This window comes from Hirundo rustica, chromosome 1 (assembly GCF_015227805.2).
Source record: "Hirundo rustica isolate bHirRus1 chromosome 1, bHirRus1.pri.v3, whole genome shotgun sequence".
Taxonomy (NCBI): domain Eukaryota; kingdom Metazoa; phylum Chordata; class Aves; order Passeriformes; family Hirundinidae; genus Hirundo; species Hirundo rustica.
The window spans coordinates 135,207,121-135,233,813 of NC_053450.1; the positions used below are offsets into that span (position 1 = coordinate 135,207,121).

Sequence of the window (26,693 nt, forward strand, 5' to 3'; positions counted from 1 at the left end):
TTGCTGAATTTTACACTTGAGATGATTTTTAGGACTCATCTCCTGTAAAGAATGTCTCAAATGTGAGGAAATTCTCTGACCATCTTTGGTTTAAAAGCAGTGCAAAACTTCTGCATTCATGTTATCTTCTGGAGTCCTCCTTTACACCTTAATATTGTTTTTGTCCAGCCCATGTCCTGGCAGGCTTCCTGCTTCTAATGTTTTTACATCTTAGAAATCTGTTGCTCACAGTCTCTCTGGCAAGACTTACTATCATTTTATATTCAACTTGCACGTGTTTATGCTCTGTTTTGGTTTTAGCTTCTGCATTTGTTATGACTTCCACTTTTAAACAGTATCTTATGTATTTGTAATAGCCTCTTTTGTCAACTGTTCCTGGGGTCCTTTCAAAGTGACTTTTTTCTAGAGCAGTAAACGTGCCTTTATGTGGTGTTACATGCTATTAGATGGCTTCCAAATGTCCTGCAAGCATTTTGTACTTGTAACTGATCTTAAATTGTTTTAATTAGCTCCAAGCAAGGTTTTGTGGGGGTTTTTTTGTTTGTTTGTCTGTTTTGGGGTTTTTTGTTTGGTTGGTTGATTGTTTGGTTTTTTTCGTTGTTGTTGTTTTTGGGGTTATTTTTTTTTGTTTGGTTTGGTTTGGTTTTTTTCCTGTTCAAAGTTAAATGCGACTGTGGTTAAGGGTTTCTCTTTTAGGGATGGTTGAAATATTGTCCTGCGTGATGTGCTAAAAAAACCTTGCCTCTGACCAAAGAGAGCCAGAAACAACATCCTGTGAACTTCTCTCAGGATGGCCAGCCAGATATCTTATCTCTTCTAGAAAGGACTAAGTTCTGTCTTTCTCCAACAGAAAATGGGGGCCCCACTAGCTCTGCATCACTTTTACTGTTACATTTTGTCAACAAACAGATGACTGGTTATCTGTTTTGTCTGTTTTAGCTGTTTCATGTTCCATTCATCTAAACATTGCTTACAACTTTGCAGCTTGCCCCTAGCAGACGCTTGAGCATCCTTCTATGCACAAGGAGACTCTGTGTATCAAAGGACTCAACTGTTAGCTACCACAGTTAGTTAGATAATCTGCTAAATACTGGAAAATACCAAAATTATTTCAGTGTAGGGGGGTTTTGCTGTGCTCAGAGCATGTTTCAACATTTTGAACTTTGAACATGTTCAAAAAAGAGTTGCAATAAAATTAAGGAACAGGAAGTTATTTGAGAAAGAGGATACAGAGTAATCATGGACTTACCAGGCCACCAAAAGCTGAGAGCTGGGGAGCTGACAGGTTTTATTGTCTGGATTCACAATCATGGGGTTCAGAATAAGATAAGCGTTCACTGTCACAACAGGTCTGGCTCTGGGGGATAGAAAGAAGGTTCACCACATTCAGAAGGAGCACAATAATACCTAAGCTGCAGCAGAGAAAAAACAGTTGGCTGCAAAAAAGCCAGAGATGTAGGGTTACTTGGGAGAACACAATTTCATAATGCTGATCATAGCCGAAAGAACCTTTTTTCTTTTTCCACCAGAATCCTACTGAGATTCACAAAAAAAATCACATTAACACATCACAGAAACAGTATCCTGTGGTTAAGGAATAGATGTGTCCCAGGACTGAGGCACATCAGACACATTTCATCACACTGGGTTTTCTCAAAGGGACAGAGTTTGCCTTTTTGGGTTTTACAGAAGTCCTCTGGCCATCTTGCAGATTTCTTTTGTACTGTCTCCATTAATAATGATAGATTCAGACTCACTATGTCTGGTTTAAGACTCTTAAAAAAATAAACATGATTTGGTTAAAGTAGAAGTTGGGCCAGTAATGAAGTAAACTCTGACACTTCTTGAGAAAATTGGCTTTGTAACCCAGGAATAATCATCAGTAAATTCTGCTGAGTCCATGAATATATAGTTTTGGTGATGGAAACCCTCCCTCTGAAGCTGTTAAATGATGAGATAATCTATTACTGCAATACTATTCACAGTAACTTACATAATCCCAGTTTTCTAACTTTCCTGCTATTTTAATCCACACCTGAGCTTTTATGATTGTTTCTTTATATTACTTTATATTACAGCAAGACATTAAAAAATAAAATTATTCTCCACTTTTGTGCAACAGGGACAACCTCGTTTTGCCTAGAAAATGTCAGTAAAATTTTCTATTTCTACAGTATGGCAAGTTGCCTATTTGATATATTCTGGCCAGGAAATGGCCTTCTGCTATTCACTTTCTTAAATTAAATAGAACATATTATATTGTTATTGAAAATACGGAGTGGATCTAATTCTTCAATGTTTCATTGTGTGCAGTCACTCATGGCATTGCAAAGTATTTGTGCGTTTCTTACATAGTGTAGTAGGAAAATCAGGTCTGCTCACTGCACCTACAGCATTAGATGAATTGAGCTAATATTCCTGTTTTACAAAATTTTTATGCTGTCACAAACATTCAGTTGGGAAGTAGAACATGCCTTTTCTCAATCAGGTGCTGTTGGGAATACAGACAACAAGAAGCCAGACAGGAATCAGAAATATGACTACATTGTTGTAGCAAAGGATGGTGAATACTTGAATGAAATGAGCTGTCAGCATGGCTGGACTAAGAGAGCATTAGCAGATTTTATGTAAATGTTTATGTATTTGGTAATTTTAAATTTTGCATCTAATCAAAAAGTGCATTAAGTGAAACTCCATAGTCAGCAAACACTTTTTATTTTGTAAAATGGGATCTTGTGCTTTTTTGTAACTGAGGCTAAAAGTAGCAGTCTTTATTTTCAATAAATGGTTCATGTAATAATATACACATGATCTGAAGACTGGGCACTTTAAAATTTCTTACTAGCACCATTTTCCCCGGAAAGAAATTAATTTTCAATGTCATGCATTTAAATTTCTTATTTAAAATTAATTAAAGAGTCAAACATTCCAGAAGATGCTTGAACTAAGCCTAAGCATGGAAATTTTAATTAAAAATTACAGGTTTTGAGCATGGGGAAAAAGCATTTGTTTCTCACAAGATGTTTATCATCTCTAATGACCACCTTTAACACACTGCAACAGGGAAATAGGAATATGATTTTTTAAAATTTTAATATCACCCACCAAAGCTGTAAAATATCAAATACATTGTATTTACCACATACCTGTAAACAACTGCTTTTCCAGCTCCAAATGCACCCACAATTAAATCTGGAAAAATCAAAATGGCTTCAGAATAGCTATATAGAAATCTCTTGCACATTTTTTCCCATTATAAATTAGATTATTTACATTAACATTGCAGTAAGATTAAAAAAATATAATTCCCTTTTAAGCAGTTTTCTTCACAAGTGTACCTGAAAGGAAACATGTCAGAGATGGTGTCATAAATGTCTCAGTCGTAACCAGTAAATATCAAAGTATTTAACATGAGGTCATGCCATGATCTCACTTCTCTCCAAGTTGTATCATAGGGAGAAAAGTGCCATTAAACTCCTTGCATTTTATTCCAAATCCTTAAATGTCCACTAAATGAAGAGCTGCAAAACAATTTCTTGCCAGTTTCACATAAGTTATGTTGTAACTTTACGGTGTTCCTTCCTGACAATCCTTCCATTCTGCTTTGTGTTTTAAGTAATTTGTTCATTAATTTAGGCATTACATCTCTGTGCAAATAAATACAATGCAAGGTCAGAGGAAGGCTGATTTGACAGCTTCTAATGTATCCAGCATTGCAGCAATATGTGCTAAGGCTTACAACAGTTATCCATCTAAAGCTGGCATTTTCCCTGAGAGATGGAGTCAATAACACAAGCGCTACGCTGGGACTTGGGCACGTCTTTGTCAATGGTCATTGACCTGGGCCAGAATGTTTCCTCTTTTTGCCTGGAGTCCCCACGTAGTGCTCTCTGGAAAGGTCCAGACTGGCTTGCTGGATCAATTCTGGCCTGCTGGAGAAAAAGTGGAGCCAAGCCATGAGGAAAAAGGATCAACTTTCTTGCTGCCTCTACCTTTAGAAAGAGCTTTGTTTCATTTTCAAAGCCCCCAGAGTCCATCTGGGCACAGCTTTCACTCCACTACTGCTATCATTCAACACGACTGACATGTATCCAATTCAGAAGACTGAGCCTTACAACAGCCCTCACAGTGGTACAGACTGGCAACCTAAATTTATCTAAATAAGTTAATTAAATGAGTACTTAAGCTTGTAAACAAACCCTTGCTGCTTCTATAGTTGGAGCACTGGCTTGCTTAAGAAGCCCTGAAGTCATCAAGCATGATGCAAATACTAAGCTTTGATGTTAATTATGTAGATGGGTTTGGTCCAGGACTGGCAGTGTATTTTCTAGTGTTCCTCTGTCTCAGATGGTCAAGATTTCACAAAAAAGTTTAAACAAATACTTCACATGGGCAACAGCCAGTCCCTCACTGAGTTCCATTAATTAATGTCTTTAGAGGAGCAGACACGGACAGTTTATTGGTCTGATCCTCTTTTTGTACAACATTTACATTTTTCTAATTTCACTGGCCTTAGAGAAATATGTTTCAGGGTCAGGAACACTTTAAATAGCAGAAGAAAATAAGTATTTTTATCTCCTTTTTGGGACATTTGTGCATTGTATTCTTTACTAGCTTTTATAGACAACTTGCCCACAGTACCAAAACCTAAGGATGTTTTCCTCTTAAGTAAACAACTAATTGAGACAAAGCCATCACCATGAAAGCTACACCACACAAAACCGAAACTTTTCCTGACAGCTCACTTACAGTGGTACCCATAGTAACCCCACAAAAGATTTTCTATTTTGTTGATTTTTATTTTGCTTGTGTTTGAAGGGTTTTTTTGAGTTTTGTGTTTGGTGGGGTTTTCTTCTGTTTGTCGTTTCTTAAGGAAAAAGAAACATCATGTTATGAACAGAAAGAACAAGAGGGAAAGCATTTCTGTTCTGCTCTTCCCAGCTGGACACTCTGAATTCTCTAAGAGATTTGACTTAGGATATGTAGTGGTTCATAGCAGACCCGATAACTCAAAAGGTTTCAAGGTTAGGTTTTAACAGATGAAACAGGTAGATAGCCAAGACTTATTCAGATCTTGGCCTCGTAATGTTTTCATAATATGCTCTTTCATTAAAAAAATAAAGGTTAGACACACTACTTGGGTAAGCTTAATAAAATGTAGCCTGTTAGAACCTGAAGGTGAGAAGAATGAGTCTGTCAGATACAGCTGACCTCACTAGTGTGAGTGAATGCAATTTCAGTATGTACTGCTGTGCAAAGATCCCCTCTATCTCGGCATCCCCACTTTAATTTTGTACATCTGCTGAATGGTTAAATCCTGTTTTTTTGGGACAAAGCCCAGCTTATTTGAAGACAGAGGGTGATGGGTCTAGAGGCCCAAATATAGGCCTCAGCCACCAAAAGACTGGTTTTCCATCAGCAGTCTTTCTGCATTGCCACTTCATCCAGGTTTGGAGACACAGCAAATAGGCGGAGGATCATGGCAGCACCACAAAAGCCCTATTTGAGACTACTTAAAGGGCAGCCAGGACTGTGCTCACCCTGCTCTTGTTTGGAGGCTCTTACTCTTACCCTGACATGTCATTTGTTTTCTGTTCTAAGCCATGCTTATTCTTGATCCTAAGAGCTTGAATGAGTGGAACTACTGAGTAGAGAAAGTGGAATTAGGAATGAATACGCAAAAAACCCCTCACATTTATAGCCAGTAGTAACTTCTACCATCTAGTGGAAGGACAAAATGATTATATATTCAAGCAGAGCATTCACTGGAAGATTAATTGGGGGTTTTTCTGCGCTATGTCTTGTTCTTTTACAGAGCAGTAATTTCACTCTTCCTTCTTTCATTGCTTTGTGCAATATACCCATAATTGGAAAAAATAATTTTTGATGTTGCTACAAATGGATGAGATTTGAATACACGTCCGATCAGTGCACTTTTATAAGCAGGAGTTTTGAATTCGTTGAGTGTTCTGTAGAAGAAAAGTTACTAACCATTTCTATGAAAAAAATGTATGAGATGTCTAAATCATCTGAATTTTGGCAACTTTCCCCTCCTAAATATAGAAGTTTTCTTTATTAATTCTTGTTCATGCTACGCATGCGACATCACTGATGCAAAGGTCACTAGCTGAACAACAAGATACTAACAAGCAATTATGGAGCAGAAGAAACCAGCTTAAAAAATCCAGCTTAACTACTTAGAACCCTTCCAAAGATAGCCTGAACAAAAGTGTACAAAAACCTTTACTCCTTTGCATCACTGAGGCATTTTTTTCAAGGTCAGATCAAAATGTGTGATTAAAACATAAAAAAAAGATGGAGAAGTATAAGAATCACAAAACTCCTTCAGTTCTTCTTTTCTCATATTTCATGTTTCTGAGATGATGAGGGACCTCATTGGTTTAGTTAAATGACCACTTTGCCCACACTGCGTGTTTGAGAACATTGTCTATCAGCTTCTCACCTGCAGAGAAGCCAACATCTGTAGAGGAAGGGTTGGTGGCAGCACCCATATGCTTCTGCCACATTGCTTTTGAGGAATAAATGAGCTGTGGGGTCACAAGCACATTGAAAAAATTAAAAAAACAAGCACAGAGTGACTCCACAGGAATTTTTAACTTTTATTTTTAAAGCACATTTTTTGTGGTTTGTATGCATTAAAGTCCCAACTGCTGGAGTTCACAGAGTTTAATGCTGAAACAAGTGTCTTTGGGACATATTCAACTGAAGTCAAGGGGCACTGCACAAAGTTAAACAATCCTAATGTTTATTTCAAATACTTCAAATTTACTTTGCTCTGAAGTGAAGGGTTGCAAGATGCTGTCTGGTGCAAAAAGTCTATTTTCTGAGATAAAATCACCGTAAAAAGTTAAGGTGATGGCACTGAAAGGGACACTGGATTTTGTAAGTTTGTGTGTTCACTTGCAGCTTCTGCCATGTGACTGTGCCAAACCTGGAACGTTGTGTGATAAAGGGCAGAAACTTGCCATGATGCTCACTAAACCTTTAACCAAATGAAGGAAGTAGGAAGATCAAGTAAGTCCTACTTCCAGTCTCAACAAGACATATTCATTTATTAACTTGAGAAAACTTTTTGATTCCCTCATATTTTTAAAGGTTATCCCCATTCTCTCTGAGAGATGCAGCCTCAGGGAGTCTGAGCAAGGAGGAACATGAATCACATTCAGCACCCCACTCTTGGTCGGAGCCTGTCCAGCAATCCCAAGAGAAATTGCCAAGACACTGTGTCTCATATCGGTACATGGGGGACAGTAGCCAAGAAAAACAACCCGTGAACAACTACATAACTGGAATACACGTCACTTGTCAGAAACCCAAAAATGAAATGACAGCTGAGTCACATCCGTGCTGCAACTCTACACAGGCAGGAAAGTGTTAACTTTTGGGGCTCAGAATGATTTATTGACGGCTTTAAACATAACTTCACAAAGTCTGTCAGTTTCAGTATAGAAAGGACTGGAATCCAGTCATATTCTATATGAGTACAGGTGCCAATGGAAATTTTGTAAAAGGGAGAAAAACACCTGACTGCAAACTCTATTAAAACTTTTTGATTTTATTTTGCTCAGCAGGTCAGGTATCAAAAAGGCCCATGATCCTATCTCTATTTGTTTTGTAGGATTTCAGTGTGCATTAGAACCCCAAATCTCAGTAGGAAAGGTCCAGAATAAAAAATGCCTTTAAATGGCCATCACTTCAAGCTTGATCACAGTAAATGACATAAGCCTGACCAGCACAGCCAGCTTTACTCAAGAATTTTAGTTAAATACTACAAACAACCATCATTCAAAGCACAGTCACTTTGTTCAATTCTATTATTCTCAGCTACCTTAATACTTCTCTGTTTTTAAACCATTGTGGTAGCACATCTCTTACAGAAAACATGTAAGGCTAATTCATATCAATGGTTCTCTTTTGTCTGAATGAATCCCTTTCACAATACAATAATATTATTCATTATATTACAAAAAATTTCCAAGAGGATAGTTAATGCTTTATCACTTAAGTAAAACAATACTTACTGGGGTCAATTCCTTTACTCTTACATTCTACTGGGCACAATACTTTATGATTTCATAAAATATTGGAAAGAATTTGAGAAAAGCATACCTATAAATTACAGAGATATTAATTTCCCAGAAAATCAACATATTTGTACCCAATTCTTGGCTTGTCACTACATTTTTGACTGATTATTCATGTGAAAAAATAATTAGCAGGTAGAACCACTTCAGCTTTTCTGCATTTGCTGGCAGAACCTAAGCCATAGTTCTGGCCCTACACATAGCAGTCCTCTCTTACCAGAGCAGATGCAGCTTCTCATTGATTTAATTTGTTTGTCTTCCACAAATCTCCTGGACCGACTTCATAATTTAATCATCACTAGATTCTGATTTGTAATATTGTTGGCACAATGCCTACTGTTCTCAAAAAAATTTATTAATCTGAAGAACTCTTGCCTCTCAGAAAGAAATCTGAGGATTTTCTTCCTGCCATTTCAGTTAATGTACTCAGCAGATGGAGCTGTTAAATACTCTTGTTTTATTAAGATTAAACAGGATTACTGGTAAGTTTTGTGAAAATTTTGTCTTCTTATTACACTTCTTTCATTCTTAAAATGTTTCTAGAGTAATTTTATATTAACTACTATGATATTCTTAAGATAATAATTGATTCCAAAATAACAAGGCATGAAGATGCCCTTATACATTTTCCTGTCCTGACAAAGGCTTGACTGTAAAGAACAACCAAAAGAACAAGCCAACAGCTGTGTTTGTGCTGAAGTGGAATACCTTGAAAATGAAGCTTCAGTGCCACTGATTCCAGAATGACTCTCTAGCATCAGAATCTCAGAAATCACTGATAGAAGCAGAGAACTGCTGCAGGAGCATGTTTGCTTGCTAGAACAAGTGAAAAACACACATACGCTGTGCACAGCGCAAACCGATGAAAAGAAGCACACACAGCCAGAGCTGTGCGCACTGTTCTCGCAAAGCAGAGCTTGTTCAACTTTACAGCTTCTAACATGGAAACAGAGCAAGCAGAGTGCAGCATACATGCTGTACTTGTTGCAAATGTGGAAAACAGACACCCTAGCATCAGAATCTCAGAAATCACTGATAGGAGCAGAGAAATGCTGCAGGAGCATGTTTGCTTGCTAGAAAAAGTGAAAAACACACATACGCTGTGCACAGTGCAAACCGCTGAAAAGAAGCATACACAGCGAGAGCTGTGCGCACTGTTAATAAGGAAGACTTACACAAGCATCTAAACAGGCAGGGAGCACAGACAGTAGTGCATAATTTATTTGAGCAATTAACTAATCAACAGTCTTTGAATAGTGAATTCATCCAAAGCACTGTTCTGAATCTACCCACACTGTTAAAAGAAACTAGTTAAATCATTGATTCAGAAACACATTTGAAGAAACCCCAGTCTTTGGGAGGATATGCCACAACAAGAAAGCAAGTTTAATGAGTTGAGTAAGTTCTTCATTATAAACTATTTGCTCAGCTATAATCAGCCATCAAGTGACTGAACATATGCTGAAATGTGAAGGTGGAAACCTTACAGCCTACAAATGTCTGAGCCCTGTACAGATAGATGAACCAGCTGGAAGTGCAGCATCATCACCTAGATAATCACAGACTCCAGGCACTCAGTGGGGCCAGCTTTGAACAGATGCCCAGAAGCCAAAAGAAACAAATTTCTTTCCCATTAAACAGATTTATGGATTTCTTTTGTTCCTATGAAAACTGAACTATGCTAATAGAAAAGGACAAATAAAATTATAAATAAAATAAACTGTAATTCAAAATGCATGCTTTTGCTTCATTCCCTGCTCCAGACCTTGATAACACACATAAAGCTCAGGATGGAGCAAAGGGGCCCTAAAACCTCCAGATTTACAGGACAGTGGAAGTTGCCTTGAAAGATATTATTATGCATCCCAGATGTCCCAGCACAGAAGACAGGCAGGAAGATTGTGCTGAGGCAGGTATTTCAGAATATCTTTATGCAAACCTTGTAGAGCTGCTGTTACAGAGAATCCCGTGGTTATATAAACTGTGTTATAGCCCTCGCTAGGAGGGCTTCAGACACAGCACAATGCTGCTTTGCCATGTCCTCACCTTGGCACAGAATCTTGCACAGAATTCCAGCTACCACTGTATTTGTACTTAAACTGATGGGAAAAGCCCATCTTTTATGTTTTTTCAATATCACCACCGCCTTTATTTCTTTAATCCTGTTTACCTTTTTTTTAATGACAGTTAATCCAGAATAATGGCATTAAACCAGTATTTAAGGTTGCAGCAGAAGTGAGATCACCTCTTCTTTTTTTTAATATTACTTTAGAACATAAGTTGTAAGAAAACAGTGAAATGGATTGTCTGCTGAAAAATGTTGCAATTATGTCAGTGTTAGTAAATTGGTGGCAGAGGATGTGCCTATATGGTGCATCTTTACTATCTGCAGTGGTATCATTAAAATAGTCCTAACGCAGTTCGCTCATGCCAATTATTAGACTCCAGAAGCGAGCATGCAGCAATTCTGTTTTGACAAAAAGTGAGTTTGATAGTGTGCACAAGGAGTGTTCAGTGACAGTTTAGAACCAAAGACAGCATATTTCATTTACTAGTGTAGATGTACCTCAGGAGGAATTATTGGTCTTTTCCTTAGATACTGGGTACATGTTGTGCAATGGAGAAATACCGAATATTTCAGGTAAGTATGGTAATAAGCTTGTCAGTGTCATGCTTAGAAGACTGGGAAAGCTGCACATCGTGGCTTGGCACAATCTATTTGACTGATATGCTTAACCTGCTTCTTTTTACTAGTCTTACCTGACTATAAAGTTTAATCAGATTCTGCCTCTTACATGACTACAGGGAAAGGAGCATCCCTCTGTTAATTACCACCATCACCACTGCTTGGCATTGCAATCCTGCTAGGTGAGGAAGAGCCCTCCATTTGGGGCAGAAGGGCATGAACACAAGCACAGAGAGGGCAGCTGCATGAGTGACACAGCTGCTAGGATGATCAGCACAGTTTTCTGCCTCTGCTGCTTCCCGGGGTTGAAAGTTTCCCACTGCCTCCAAGCCTGCACACAGAGACTACCATATTATCACCCCTGTCTGTGCTGATAAAGGAACAGTTGTGGGTACATAACATCTGGAGCATCTGTAAGTATGACACAATTTACAGAACTGCCTCCCTGGAAAGCTGCAGAGATGTAAACCAAAGATTGTACTTAGTAACAAACTTAGTCTTCCCTGTTGAAAAAATCTCCATATTTTCACAGTGCCGAGAGGTCTGTTACTGTTACAGTGACAACATCTGTGCCAGGACAGCTGAAGACAGATGGTCATTCCACAGACAGAACTGCTAACAAGAGGGAAAAGCCCTCTTGTTCTGTCTGCATGCTGACCCTACCAGAGAAAGTTCCATTTTTAGGTATGATATTGACTAGTTAGCTATTCAGCTGTCTGTACCCCATGCTTGTGCAATGAAGCCAGGGCATGAGCTTGAGCACTGTGTAAGTACTGTCCATATTTTTGTGTTGTTAGTACAGATTAGCAGCTGGGAAAGGTCTGGGGAATCACCTGGGCCAAAGACCTTTCACAAAAGGGAGTTTGGGTACTTCCATCCAGTGCTTTCAGCTGATGATCATGAGCTGTGCTGTGCCATGTAGCCTCAAGGCCAGACCACAGTTCCTGGCTCACTTTATTTTTTGTACAAACATAATTACTGATAGTAATGACAAACATTTTGGATTATTGTTTTTTCAAGCAGTAATTCTGATTTTCTTCTCTGTAGAGAAGATACAGCTTTTTTTTATGTTGGTTAAGTATGAAACCCAGGTCAATGGTAAAATCTTTATTAGAAGCAATACTTCACCAAAACACAAGTCATAAACTACTAGCTTCTCTTTTACATAAAAATACATGAAGAAGAGGAGAAGAGGCAGCAGTGGTGGCAAGACTGAACAATCATTTGGTACAGCAGAACTGGTGTGTCATTCTCCACTGTACAAGGAACAATTAAATATATCAGAATTTCTTCCACAGCATTGCTAAAACACATGGCTGATAGATGAAGTATGCTGGAAAATAAGTGGACTGCAGGACTGTTTGCTGTCTATTCAGTATAAGAACTAGAAACTGTCCAGTGGAACATTTAAGATTTGAATGGGACACAGTGAGAATTACTTCTTCACAGAACGTTCAGCTGGGCTGTGGCGTCCCTTGACAAATTCTGCATGTGCTAAAAGTCTACATGAGTTCTACAGCTGATTGGTCAAATTAATGGAAGAAAAGTCTGTCAAGCAATACTAATTTTGGAAGTGCCATCTCTGACTCAAGACCACCTTGATATTCTCGTTGAGAAATGCTGGGTGAATATTTTGGGTAATATCACAACAACTGTACAATTCCCAGGGTACCTGTTGTTGGCCACTGTTGGAAACATGCTATGGTGCTAGACAGATCTTTCATCTCTATCAGTATGACTGATATTATGCTCTTCCTTGTCTGCTCTGCTACTCCACCATTTAACCTGACTGATCAGTTTTCTCCCAAACTTCTTATACAACTGGGGTCATGGGGGACAAGAGACTCTTTCTCTGCCCTTCCCAAAGAAGACCCAAAAGGGGTGGGAGGTGGGGGAGACTCTCTCCCTGTGGTGGCCAGGAGCTGCAGGAAGAGGAAAAAGAGAAACCACTCCATCCACAGGAAAGCTGAGGGATTTGAAGAGTACTGTGTACTAGGGAGTCTTTGTCTGCTCCCTATTTCCTTCTCTGCTCTTGAGCTTATACTGGCATTTGGTTGAAGAGAGGAAGACATTACTTCTTGTACCAAATGGCTGCTCTTCTCTAGAAGCCTAATGCATAGAACTCAGCCGGAATTGAACTCCCAGCCAAGAGAGGATTTTTCCAATGGGAGAAAAATTTGACTGTAATTCACCCTCACATTTTAGGAACTGTATTACCCAACTTGTAATCAAGAGCACTGGTTGCTGGGGTCAGTACAGTGGTCCCAGGATGAAGCTCAGTGGTCCATGATAAGAAGCCGTATGAGCAGGCGCTATCTTCTGTCCTCTGGGTTAATGATCTGCTCCAAAAACATTACCTTATGATCCGATTTAAAGAAGGTCTGAACCTCAAAAAAGCTCTAAAAATGCTATACAGTGCATTAGAAATGAAATGGCAGAGTAACTCCCATGTCTCAGACTCCCATTTCCTAGCATGGGTATGCCTGCCATGTGAACAATGTCAGGCACAAGTGCTTGAGTAAATTATACAAGCATAGCTCTAGTTATACAGGTCAGTCTTGAACAATTGAATTCTAGCCATGGAAGAGCTACATACTTGGAGAATCTTATCTTAGACAGTGGCAATATGTCTTTATACCAGACATTACACCGTCTCTCATCTTCCGGTCCAGAACTTCTGAAAACAGAACTTCTGAGAGTGTTAAGTCAGAACAACCTGATTTTATTACATTTTTCTTTTTATAAAATAGTTGGTTTTGGAATATACACACTAGAAAGCTTAAATTAAAATTTTTGTGATTTTTTTTTTCCCTCATCTTTCACAACCCCTTTGAATGACAGGCACAAACAGTAGTTTGGGAAGCATGGAATTAAAGGCTAATTTTCTAGACCTTTTATAGTCAACAATACTCCATTTCTCTAAAATAAAACTTCCTTCCTGATCCTTCCAGCTTCAGTACCTTGTTTCCTCCTTTTACAAGGGCTGCCCTTCAGCATTTCCGTCAGGAGGTGAAGAAGAAAAGTTCTTTGACACGAGAAGGATTACTTCCTTCATTGCCTAGTGTATTTGCCTAGGCTTGCATTTCCCTATATTATTTCCTTTCTCTATTTTTCCCCTTTTCCCATAGGAAAGCACTCTATTTTTGTGCTAGCATTGTGTCATGTTTGCACTATTTTTAGAGCTCTGTTTTGGTGCTCCAAATCTTCATGAATTAAGGAAGAGGTGGCTGACTGATAGTAAGGGGTTTTTCTTCTCACTTTCTGAGATATTTTCACCAGTACTGTGGACTGCTCATCCAGGGGAAAAGCTACTTACAGTAAATGTAGGGTGGTGTTTCTTTTGTTTGTTTTCATTTTTTTATTAGGTAATTAACCTAATGATCTAACACATAGTAAGCTGATAACACAGTGTGAAATTCTGCAAGTAGGATGCATGGTGGAGGCCAAAACCAGAAACAGAAAACTCACAATTATAGTACAATTCCTCAGTGCACATTTAGAAGCTCAAGACTCATCACCCAAGCTTTCCACAAATTAGCTTAAAAGATGCTCCACATAAAGTATGTTAATACAGCAGTGAGACTTCTACTCTTCTTTCTTCTCTATGTGAGTCAAAGAATTTCTCCCTTCCCTCTATCTTTTCAATCTTAGAAATGTCAGGAATGCAATATCCTGTTTCCTTCGGTTTTGCTGGGGGGCCTTGTGGGTGCTTTAGGAAATGTTTAAATGCTGAAACTTTAATAAAGAGCTCAGTTGTCCAAGAGAACCTCGTTAGTCATGGACAATGAAAGACTATTAATAGCAACATCAACAATATGCAAACAAAAAGTCAGAACAGTGTTTAAAAGCCTTTTCTTCTCTCAAATGCTAAGGATTTTCTTACTTTAGTCTCATGATAGCCTCACTTTATTACTCTGCAGTGGCCTTTTCTGTTTGTAAAACTGTAATTTCTATTGTAAACACCCCTTCCCAGAAATTGCCTTCTGCTTTTGGAAAGATATCTCTTTCGAGATTTTTATAATCCATCACAAAAAGGTAAAAGATCCTATTTTTGTCCCTTTGAAAAATTACAATTTTCACTTTTGAAACAGTACAACTTTTAAGAACTGTAGCCTTGAAATAACCCAGGCTAACAAGAGTGATTTCACAGTATGTCAGGGAAGCATGGACTGTTAGGATTTTACTGTGGATGAACCTTTTATAGTAAGAAAATATGATGTTTTACTACGCACCGTTACTAAGGCTTCTGAATTGTGATGAAAAGAAACAGAACAGATTTGCTTCCAAATGAGAGAGAGTAAATACAAGCACACTTACATTCAGACTACTTAGATGGTAGGAAATTTTTTCTTTAAAAAACAAACGTTTCCCTGAAAAACTTAATTAATGTTATTAACTTGGTAAATGTGAAAACATGCCAGGCAAACTCATTAGGAAGAATGAAAGCTAACCTAAAAAGGAAGAGTCCACACAGCAAAATGAAAACATAAAAGCGATGGAAAGGCCCAAATAAAATAGCTGCTTTAAGCAATTTGTGTTCTCTCTGCCTTTTTGTAATGCAATCAAAACCATTAACTATATATAGCTCAGTGTCTCTTCGGTCAGCAAAAAACAACTTAGAAACACAACCAAATCAATCCCGTCTTCAACAATGCAACATGTTTTTAATTAAGAAAGAATGCCAGGATGAAGGAGACCTTACAAGTTCAATAAGCTGAGACCATTCAATTTTTGGAAGTGGGGAAAAGGGTTAAGCTTTTCATTGTAAACTTCACATGTTTTATGTTAATACAACTATTTGAGCCCCTTCTTGACTTTCTGATCATGTCTTTTGACAGGAAAGGGAGTATTTGTTTTGTCTGTTTTTAACTCTCAGGAAAGCAAACTAGAAATGTCCAGAAATGTCTATCTTTTTTTCTGACCTCTGCCTTTCAAAAGGAACAGTTCAGGCATGATGCATTTACCAGAGAGTGGAAGTATGAAATTCACTTTCTAATGCAAAAAAACTTACCTGGGTAATCATTCTTGTCTACATCTGAGTCTCCTCTTAGAGTGAAGCCAAATCCCGAAGGCATGGACTGTGAGGCCCAGGCTCCATTGAGAACCTGGGAAGGGTTAGGGTTTAACCCATTACTGTATCCATTGTAAATAAGCACTTTCCCTCTTCTGTCTTCTCCTGCAAAAGGTGCACCAATAGCAATGTCTGCAGTGGAAAAAAAAAAAAAAAAGGATAAAAAGAAGGGACACAATTAAAATTGAACTCCCTGCAAGAAAACAGACAAAACAGACACAAATTGCTTCTGCTGCAAACATGCAAGAACTTCAACATCCTGTACTTCTGTATGTACTCTAGTTTAAAGGCAAATATACAAGATGGTAGCGTGTCTTTTCTGTGTCAAACTTTCAAGACAAAATATAAAATAATCTTAAGAAATTATTTAATTATACTGAATAGTCAGTCCACACTGGATTCCTCTACATATTTCCAGGGCAGTTAATTAGTTTTAATAAACCAAGATTTAATGAATGCCTGCTTCTACTTCCATATTTTTAAACAGGCACAAATTTTCTTTGATTTCCTCTATCACATAGTTAATAAAGAACAGCTGTTAGATAAAACTTCTTTTTCCAAATAACATATCCTATACAGACAAAAAACTTCACCCCTTCAAACATCCAGTGCTTTAGAATGCAAAAGAGAACAATGGAATAGAATGTTTTCATCTATACCAATTTATCATTTTATTGAGAAATAAGAATAGTACTGACTCAGGAATTTCACAGGAGGTCTTAGGCACTATGGAATTAAACAGTTCAATCAGTTCAATCCTTAAAAATGAGGTGCCATATCCAAGAAGCAGAACTCACTGTGCTTTTAGTTTCTGTGCACAGGATATGGAAACAATATTGTCTAGATTGAGATCCAATAGCTGTGCTTGCTGAGCTAGCCAATAGAAAACAATAGAGGATATGTATCTATAGCTCTCATTTTTGGGTTCTGATCTAGGAGCTGATGCTGGACTTCTCTTTTAAACTTGAACTGAACACTTGGACTCTGTAGCTTCACTCTAAAGGCAGATGTGCATATTCAGTTACGATGCAGAAGACTTTGGCTCCAGAGTCTTCTTAATCTCTATACAGTGGCAGAGAAAAGCAGAAATGTCTTCTGCCCACCTCATCCGAATTCTGGAGAGAAGGGAGACCAACACTGCCTGCCCAGAGTAGCTGATGGTATCTGCTGTTGCTCACAGGTAGAAAACAGGAATTCTCCACCAAGAGGTTCAGCTGTGTTGAGCTCCACATGGGAGTGGAGAAGGGATTCTAGGAAGAGGCAGTGAGGGTACTCTCAGCAGTAGGTTCTCCCAATCCAATGGCTTCTATTTTGTGCGCTCTGAACCCCAGTGCAATTCTGACTCCTGACTTGAATAATCTCTTGCACAGCGGCCACACAATGAGGACTCTGCCATATAATATAGTGGCTAGAGCATTGTGAAAAACAGCCCTCGAGGTAAGGAGGAGCAAAGTTCATTCATTTTTCCCTAGTGGGAAAACTATTCCAAAAGCTACTCTGCAAAACAGCTCTTCCAGGAAAAACTTCTTGGTGTTCTAGATGCAGAGATACCTGCTTTGAAGATCCATAACATCCTGGAAATAAGAAATTCATGCAGGGAAAACCAGCATGCTACTGACCATGTCTAAGACGTTAACTCTAGGTGCTCAAGGTATCCCAGCTTTCTCAGGTAATCAAGCAGTCAGTTTAGTTGTTCTGTTTGTTTGAATGTAGGATCCAGTTAACTTACTTGAACATGTTGTGTGCATGTGCTATGAGCACTGGAGAAAGAACCCATTATGCACCTGGCTTTTTAGTACTTAAGTACCAGAGGAAGGCTGATTCCAAAATAGTACTTCCGTACTTGCCCAGTTCTTTCATTGTTGACAAAATGCTCCATGTACAGAACCTCATTCAATTATCAAACTCTTCCTAGCATTTGAGAAGAACTCTGCTTTCAAAAAAATTAAACATCTTAACCAAGTAATTAAATGTTATTATAGTTACAAAACAAAAGGCATTTTTAGTCAAATAATCATAGTAATATTTAGTAAAAAATAATACTGTAGCTAATATGACTGCATATTTGTTAGCTTTTCATGTTTTGGGTCTCAATATCACTTTCATTAGCATTAGTGTAAATTCTTACGAATTTCAAATATGTTAAAAAGCTTTTTCCAGCACAGCACAGACATAATATTTGCTGCTTAGGCATTTGTAATTTCAGTGCTAGAGATATACTGCATTACATACGAATTACCATTATATCCATCTTGATTGAGATCTCCAAGGTGTGTGATCGCGCTGCCAAATCTACCAAACACTTCAGCACCCGTCAGAATTTGTGCATCTTGGAAGAGGAATGCACTTTCTTGCAGGTACAGATAAACTTGCCCAACTTCTTTAGGCTTACTCTCAAATTCTCGTTCCATAAAAAGAGGGGCACCAACTAGGATATCATCTAAACTGGAACAAACAAAAAACAGTGTCACTGAGAGACTGAGTATAAAAAACACAGTTTATACATTTGCTAAACCAGAAGCTGATAATTATCATACAGTCATACTAACTGAGATAAGAAGGCTGGAGTCCAAGTCCAAACACTTGGTCAAAGCATGGTCAATTAGGGAAGGCTGTCCACAGCTGTACTCAGTCCAGTTTTGACTGTCTCCATGGATGGGGACTCCACAACCTCTCTGGGCAACTACTTCCAGTGTCTGATCATCATCAGAGCTAAAATGTTTCTTTCTAGGTTTACATGGAATTTCTTGTACTTCTATTCATGGCCACAATAGATACTGAAAACTTACACTTTGCAACTGATGAATGCTGAGGTCAGGAATCTAAGAGTGAATCTGTGTCACTAAAACAAATTCTGTAGATCTGTTTTACTAACAGCGCCAGCGAGAGACAAATTTTAGTATAAAATCTGTTTTTTGCAACTTATACATCAGTAAGTGACCAAAAGAAAAAAAAACCCTGACACTTTACAACAGATTTTTTGAGTAACATAGATGAAACACAGGTAGAGCATCAATTAATAGAGAATGCCTCATCACTTCTTCAAACAGAAACTGGGAGACAAAGCCAAAGCTCTATTTTTGAAAACACTTCTGTTCAATATCAGGTACACAAGTAGTTGAAGTGCTCATATAGTTTTCTATACTGAATATTAAAGTGAAAAGACATAATCAAATCATAAAAATAAGATGCTCAGAGGGAAAAGACTTTCTGTCCATTATGCTACTCCAAGAAGAATCAGTAAAAGAACACAGACTAATCAAAGTATATTTTGCATGTTGTTGTTCTAAACAGTCATGTTTCAAAACGTGTTACCAACATTTATTTAGAGGCAATAAAAGATCCTTTCATGAACTGTGAAGAATAAAAACATGTGTGATTGACAGACTCATAAAAAGCAGAAGAATTTTTAATGTACTATTCTGAGATATGAAATGATAGTATCAGATTAACTGCTGAAGATTGCTCAAGGCCATATAATAAAATATTTTGGATTATATTCAGTGGACAACAATCATCTGTATTAAGGAAGTCTGTTAGTGAAAATATCTAGGATTACTTGATACCAGAATATTTAACTTGGAAAACATATTCTTTTGCTCTAATGTAAAAATCTTTTCCAGACCTGTAAAACTTACAAAAAAGGTTCTATTATCAATTCACCATATTTCCAATATGAGGCTTTATCTATTAGCAAACCAAATAGTAAAACTGCATTACATTGTTTTTCCTAATCCTGATAGAAAAAAAAGCCGTATTATTCAGCAGTAGCTCAGCTACTATTTTACCACAGATTTACACTAAGATTCTAAGATACATAGAATTTAGCACAGAATATTTCCTCTAGGGAAAAAAAAAAGTAAATAATTTCATTGTAGAACTTCCACATTCTATAAGTTGTGACAAAATACCTCTAGGAAGGTTTTGTCTACTAAGTTTTATAGTATGTTTCCATAAAGGAAAGTGCAATTCCAAATGTCAGGTCAGTTTGGTATAGCTGTCCTATTTTTTATATTAGATTTTACCCTATGGCATAAATAACTAAAAAAGGAAGGAGGCAAATGCTGACTTGACATCAAAGGTGGGATTTTCCTTTCACACTAAACATTAAAAGTCTTCCTCTGCTGATGGAAGATGTTTGTGGTTGGGACAGAATATCAGCTGAAATGGTTGTCATGGAACAATAGCAATAACAAAAACAAATCATTAACGCTCTTCTAAAAATGAGTTATTTTATTAATTCCATGCACTAAAAGCATTACACAGTAGCACTATCATCAATTACCCTTTTAGAACCTCACAGCCCAGATATTCCCAATACATTGGGACCCCATAGAGTTAAGTGCTGTAGAAACCATGAAATAAAAGATGAGCTTGGCTCCCTGGAATATTTTACAACTGAACAACTTTAAGACAAAAGGAAGATTTTTTTAGAGGTGATAAGGAACCAAATCACTGAGAGTCAGAAAGCTCCCAGTACACTGATGTAAAGAAAATAGATATCCAGATACCTTTAAAACCCTGGTCCATAGAGCAATACCTAGAGTGCCTAAAATGGTGAAAAGAGAGACACAAACTATCTATTGTGTACTAAAACTCTCTGAGCAGAAGCCTAACCCAGAACACAAGATTCACCAGGTGATACAGAAAGCAAGCAGAGAGGAGCTGGATTTTGTCAAACAGGGAGCACAGCATCCCAGCTAGAAGTTCACAGTGCTGGGTTATTTTTCTGGTAAAATTTCAACTTTGCTGAAATAAATGACAATGACTATAAAATGCATGAACAATCCAGGAGAAGGGACCAGAATCTGGTAGCTAAAATGGCTCATCTTCTGACCTGCTGAGGGACAGGTGGAAGGAAGGCAGTCATCTAACACACTGACCTATTTCTCAGCTGGTTATGGGCAGCAGAACAACCTGGAACACCCACAGCACTTGGTTTGCCTTCCCTCAAGGTCTTCGTATGTACTGCCCCCACCACGACCTTTCTTTCCTCACCTTCTTAAATTTTCCCTCTTCTCTTTCAGAGCTGAGCTCTGTAGATCAAAGCATGCTGCTTTAGCAAGGCCTCTGCAAGAGGGAATTCTCCCTTAGGCAATTCTAGAGGTTTTGGATTAGAGTTTGGTTTTTTTGTGCTGTCACAGCAGTGTACTATAGCTAGAAAGGAAGGATTCGCCAGCTACACAACTCTCTCTGATCCTCATTTACTCTCTTCGGGTTCCTCTTCCAGTGGGTAAAATAAGCAAACAATTGCTGCTTACCATACTTTATACTCAGTTCTCCCTCCCAGCTTGTACCATTTAATTATTTAGATAACAAGCAGTCAAGGAGCCATGGGGTGGGGGGGGTGGGGGTGAGGCGGGGGGGAATGGGAGCGGGGTGTATTTGTTGGGTTCTAAGTGCCTATGTGATTAGTATTATGCATTTTTTGTTGGTGAAAGAGGATATTTCAATTGTAGGAGTTTTATCTACAAAATTGAGAGTTCTGAGTCTTGATGTGATTACTTTTGAGAGGTCATATGAGTAAATAAAAGCAAAAGTCCCTGGACAATAATATTAAACTATGAAATGCAGTTCAGTGTGCAGTGGTATTTTGAACTGGTTCATTAGATTTCATTATAGCCCTAAGATGCTAGAGTTAACATAAATTATATATTAATTTTTGCTCTAACACAGAAAAGTAACCAGCCAGTATTACTTCCCTTCTCATTAAAAAAAAAAAAAAAAAAAAAAATCTTCAAAAAGCACAAAGCTGACCACCTGCTGAGACTGTGTGCCATTCCTCTGTATCCTACAGAGTAATAAAAAGGAGGAATATGGAAAATGTCAAGAGGTCAAAGTATAACTCTGGAAAGCTTTGATACAGGCAAAAAACAAAACAAAACAAAACCAACAAAAACCCCCCCAACCAGTAAACAGTTTATTTAACTATTTTTATTGGACTGATTCAGCCTAAATTGAAAGCGTTCTCTTTTTCTCTCTTTACTAGGAATGTAGCCTGTAAGTTGATGGCAAAGCTTGATTTGTTAAGTTGCACTGTGGATTTCTCCTTATTTGCAACAAGCAACTAAAGGGTAGTTCAAACAGTATCCTCAGTTTCCCTGTTCTGCCTACAATCCTGATGTGGTGCAGATAAAACTGCATGAGTCACTTTGGAATACCCACAGAACTGCTGGGCCAGGTCTACAGAGCTTTTTTACCTAAGATGAGCCTAATCTTTGAGCCATACCATGAGCCTTATTACAGCAAAGCACCATTCCTAATAATTTTGTATTAATTTTTCAGCAAATAACTTAATCAGGTTTCTCATACTCATAAGGCCGCCACTACCCCCTCATCTTTAGCTGAATGAAATGCCTAAGTGAATTTGAAGTGTTAATTTATCTTTTGCTTTTTTCTCCTCTTTTACTCTTCCTTTCAGATAAATATCTCTATTGATTATACGTGCAAACCAGCAAAGACAGACTACATATCTAACCAGACATGTTTATCAAGTAGAGCTTTTTGTGTTTTGTTTTCTGTGGGATGTTTGGATCTCAGGAAGAGTCTTTAGATTTCTTTTAAGCTATAGACTGGGAGACCACACAGACCTCAACAGCAGTTTGATTATATTATTGATATAAACTGTGGTTTTAGAGGTACACAGAAAGTATGAGACCTGCCAAGTAACCCTATGGTTAACAGGAAATAACCTGCACAGGAAATAGTTTGGTTCAGTGAGAAGTTAAAAGATAAGTCCCATGGAAGTCTAATGAGTGTCTATTGCACCTTAGATAAACATTTCTCCACTCTTTCACATTTGTAATACATCAGTAGGACAAAATTAATTCTGATTCTGTGTATCAGAAAACCAGAAATTTTCAAAGGATATGATACTATGACAAAGTTTAATCTCAGAGATTTGGAAAGATTTGAGTACTGTGAAGCCACCATGGAAACTGCTGAAGCTTCTGTTCTGTTGTATTGTTTTGTAACTGTAATAACACTTTACTACCTTGTTACTTTTCTCTTGTAAAACTCAGTCTTCAAAGGGTCACTAGTCACTGATGAGAAGCAATGACAGCCCAGAAGAATTATTTCATGCACTGTGTTTAAGCACTTAAAAAGAAATGATCACAACATGAGACACATTTGAGACATTTTGCTATAAGCAAGAGTACACTACATCTCTAAATATTGTCCTGGCTCATCTGTGTGCAGACTCCCAAGCCTCTGAGTTTCAGGCATCTTTATCTCCTTGCTAGATAGCTACTATAAATATTCTATTACTGAATTCTGCCTTTTCTAAAATATTTAATCAGACTTTACATGACTTGAAAGTTAACCAGGGTTTTGTTCAAGAGAGCCTGAAACCCTCAAGTATCCTAGGAATATGATCCCCAATCTGTTATCATGACCTTGGCAGCAGAGCATCATTATCCCTCCGACACACACAACGCCTGCCCTAACTATGGGACACAGACACTTGTTGGTCCTCAGGATGATAAAAATGGATGGCCAACCAGCAGGTGCCAGAATGAGGAAAGAAGAGCTGATGACATTAGAAGGCTTTTCAAATTGAGAAGTGAAGCTATGGAGGAGAAGACTTTCCTGTATGTGAGAATGGGAGAATGAACTTCTGACTTTCACCTATCTCTTCCCCATGGTAACTAGGGCTGTTCATTCACTGTTTTTCTACCTGGATCTGTTTCCTAGGACTCTGGATACTCCTCTGACACAGTGCTTTGAATAAATATTTGGGAAGATAAACTCATCCAAACTAGGTCTGCCAAATACTCATGCCACTGTGATTGAACAAAGATAACTCCATGTGAACAATTAAAATTGGAGAAGCAGAGAAGCCAAGAGAAGCATTTTGAGGTATGAAGCATCTGAAAACCTACATTTATTAATAAAAATCAGTCATTGCTTCTATTAATGTTCAGTGGAGATAAATATATTTGGTAACCTACCCGTCATTGTTAACATCAGATACTGCAACTGTGTACCCAAAATAGGATGCCATCTGAAAATAAAAAAAACAACAGATAGACTTTAATATTGGATATAAAATGTAAATTTTTTTTTACTGTCACTCTTTGTTTTTATGGTTGCTATTACAAAAAAAACCCAAACCATTTTATATATTCTTGAAACAAAATTATGGAAACTAGATGGTCTAGAGATACAAAATTTCATCACATAGTTGCTTGACATTACCTGTTCACCAGTGAAGTTCTGGATAAAGGTCAAGTCAGAAGAATTTATAATTGAGACCTGGGAACAGAAGAAAAAGGAAAGTTTCAAGCATACATGGAGATGCTACAGCATGACATCACTGCAAAAGCATTTGACACAGTGAAAGATGGTCCAAGTGGCCAAGAAAAAACAGTTTTTTCTGTCTCACCACAGTTTTCCTGTATCATCTTGAACAAAGTGCTAAGATTTCATGACCCTCCAGTTCCCCATGAAAAAAATAGGGAAAAATATTTCCCCTCCCTGCTGGACACCGAGCAACAGCAAATCACAGATTATCAACTAATCAGTGACAAGGCATGAAAACATGAACTTAAAACATAAAGAAAGATACATATATATAAAAAAATATATACATACACAAATACACTTAAAAAAAAAAAAAATTAGAAAGAAGTCCCAGAGACACAAGGAATTTGGGGTCCACAAAACTAGAGAATATCTCAGTAACTGTGATCTCTTTTCCCAGTCAGGTTACTTGTGGAACTTTGTTCCTACAAGTTAAAGGTTTTATCCACGAACATGTATTGTTTTCTCCCCTTCAATTCTAACTGCACGTCGTGACTCTTTGCACCTGGATTTCAGTGTATACATTTACAATGAAAGTAAACACTGGCTATGAATAATCTGAACTTGGACTCCTCTGCACTGTGGACACAGCATTGCACAAAAACATACTAATCTGTGGGTGAGCTTAGGTCTGATAACACTCGGTGGGTATAGGGATACTAGTCACTCAGAGCATGTCATTGTAATCATGATTGCCTATTGAAAACAGACTTCAGAAGGGACTAAGTGCTTAACAGTCAAAACCCAAACCAGTAAAGGCATTTCAACCCAGGCAGATAAGCCTGAGGGTGAAAGTCAGTGGCGGTGTTCTCTGTTTTGAAAGTTTTTTATGAAAGAGACAGAAAATATATTGTAGCATTTACCCTTACAAATAGCTCAATTGCATTCTCACTATAAAAATTATAAAATGAAGATCCACTACATACATAGCCAAAGTTCTGTGCTCCCCTTGGGACTCCAGCAACCAGCTCTGAAAGGATAAATGACCAACAGTAAACTGGTTTTGCAATCTGAGTTGTGCATGCAACATGTATCCCACACCACTTAAAACTTCCATGTATGTCAAAACCCTTAGGATCTGTATCAGACAGACCTGTAAATCACATCAAGCCATTACTTCATAAGACTATAGCATTCATTCAGTTCATTTACTTGCACAAAATGTTATTCTCTGACTTTTGAATACACCCATCCCTGAACCTCTTTCTGTTTAGCATTGCTTAGCATAGCACAGTATAATAAAGTCCTTGGTAAAATTCAGCTTGCTACCTGACAGCTGAGTATTGATGGAACAAGAATTAGTTATGGCATCACATACTAGAGCACAGAAGCTAAATAGAACTGTCCTTACAAATACTTCTTTTCTTTTTGCCTACTGAGTTTATGTCATCCATTATTTCACTTGATGCAATGTAAGTGCTTGACAAACTCTGCACATTCTATCTAAAAGCATTACAAGGAAATTTTTGTGAGTGGCATTGGAGGGATCTACTGAATAAGAACATTAAATGTTAGACATTGCTGCCTTCTAGGAGTAATTTTGCTCAATGGTGAAATCTTAAACAACTAGCAGAAAGAATGAGTAGAAAACAGAAGGAAAAAGCGAAGTCCCAGCCTGCAGCCTTGCAATCTAAACCTTCCTTCATTAGGATATCCACATCAGAAGCCAGCAGCAGGAATTTCAGATAACAGAGCACCTCAGCCACCTGCTTGCACTGACCTAGCCTTCCTCTGTTCCTCACTGGGACCATATACTCCCCTCTGATTGAATGTGTTTGCTCAAGGGGAAACAGTCCTAACGAAGGCCGGAACAGGACACAGGATGAACCTCAAGTCAGCCAACTATGCAATATTTTTTGCCAGTGATTTACATGACATACTGATTCAAAATCATCCATTATAAAACTTTGAGTATGCATTAAAAAATCAGCCAAAAATGTAGTCTTCCATTACTGGGGGTGCCTCTTTATACACATCATAGTGTTTGGCTCAAAACTGTGTGGTTTTTTTTTTGTTGTTTTTTTTTTTTTTGAATCCTTCATCATGCAGAACATGCAACTAAATTTAGAGGGATTAAGCAGCAGCAGTTCTGGAGCACCGGCTTTACTTGTGGAAATGCACTATGTCCCTATTGACTTTGTGAGTCTGGACTACAAAGCTGACAAGCTCCTCAATAAAGTCACCCCGTATGGAATTCAAATTTTTGTGTTACTTTAATTCTGTTACATTATACTGTCTAAGGCAATTGTCTCTGAGAATACTTAGTACGGATAGCTTAAGTTTCACCAGTGTTTCAATTGTATAACAAGTATGTTCCTGTGTAGAGACCCAAAACAAGGAATTCAGTAAGTGCGTGGCCATATGATTTTCATTCAAGTACATAGGTGCTTACCTTGTTCAGAATCCCCAGTGAATTCCCCAGCAGCCACTGAGTATCCTGTTTAAAGATAATTAAAAAAACAACAACAACAACAAACAACCCAAATTTGATAAATGATTTCTTTCAAAAAATATTCAAGGACCATCA

The 26,693-nt window shown here is 37.9% G+C and overlaps 1 protein-coding gene across 1 annotated transcript in view; it reads right to left on the bottom strand.

The window, feature by feature from the left end:
- ITGA8 (integrin subunit alpha 8) overlaps positions 1-26,693 on the bottom strand; it is a 116,654-nt gene that overhangs the window by 70,469 nt on the left and 19,492 nt on the right. The window contains exons 8-15 of the mRNA XM_040079462.2: positions 26,559-26,603; positions 25,093-25,136; positions 24,062-24,118; positions 23,815-23,867; positions 18,102-18,307; positions 15,803-15,994; positions 3,147-3,192; positions 1,250-1,357 (exon numbers count right to left, since the gene is read on the bottom strand). Coding sequence (XP_039935396.1) covers positions 1,250-1,357; positions 3,147-3,192; positions 15,803-15,994; positions 18,102-18,307; positions 23,815-23,867; positions 24,062-24,118; positions 25,093-25,136; positions 26,559-26,603 — 751 coding nt within the window. The remainder of the gene's footprint in view (positions 1-1,249; positions 1,358-3,146; positions 3,193-15,802; positions 15,995-18,101; positions 18,308-23,814; positions 23,868-24,061; positions 24,119-25,092; positions 25,137-26,558; positions 26,604-26,693) is intronic.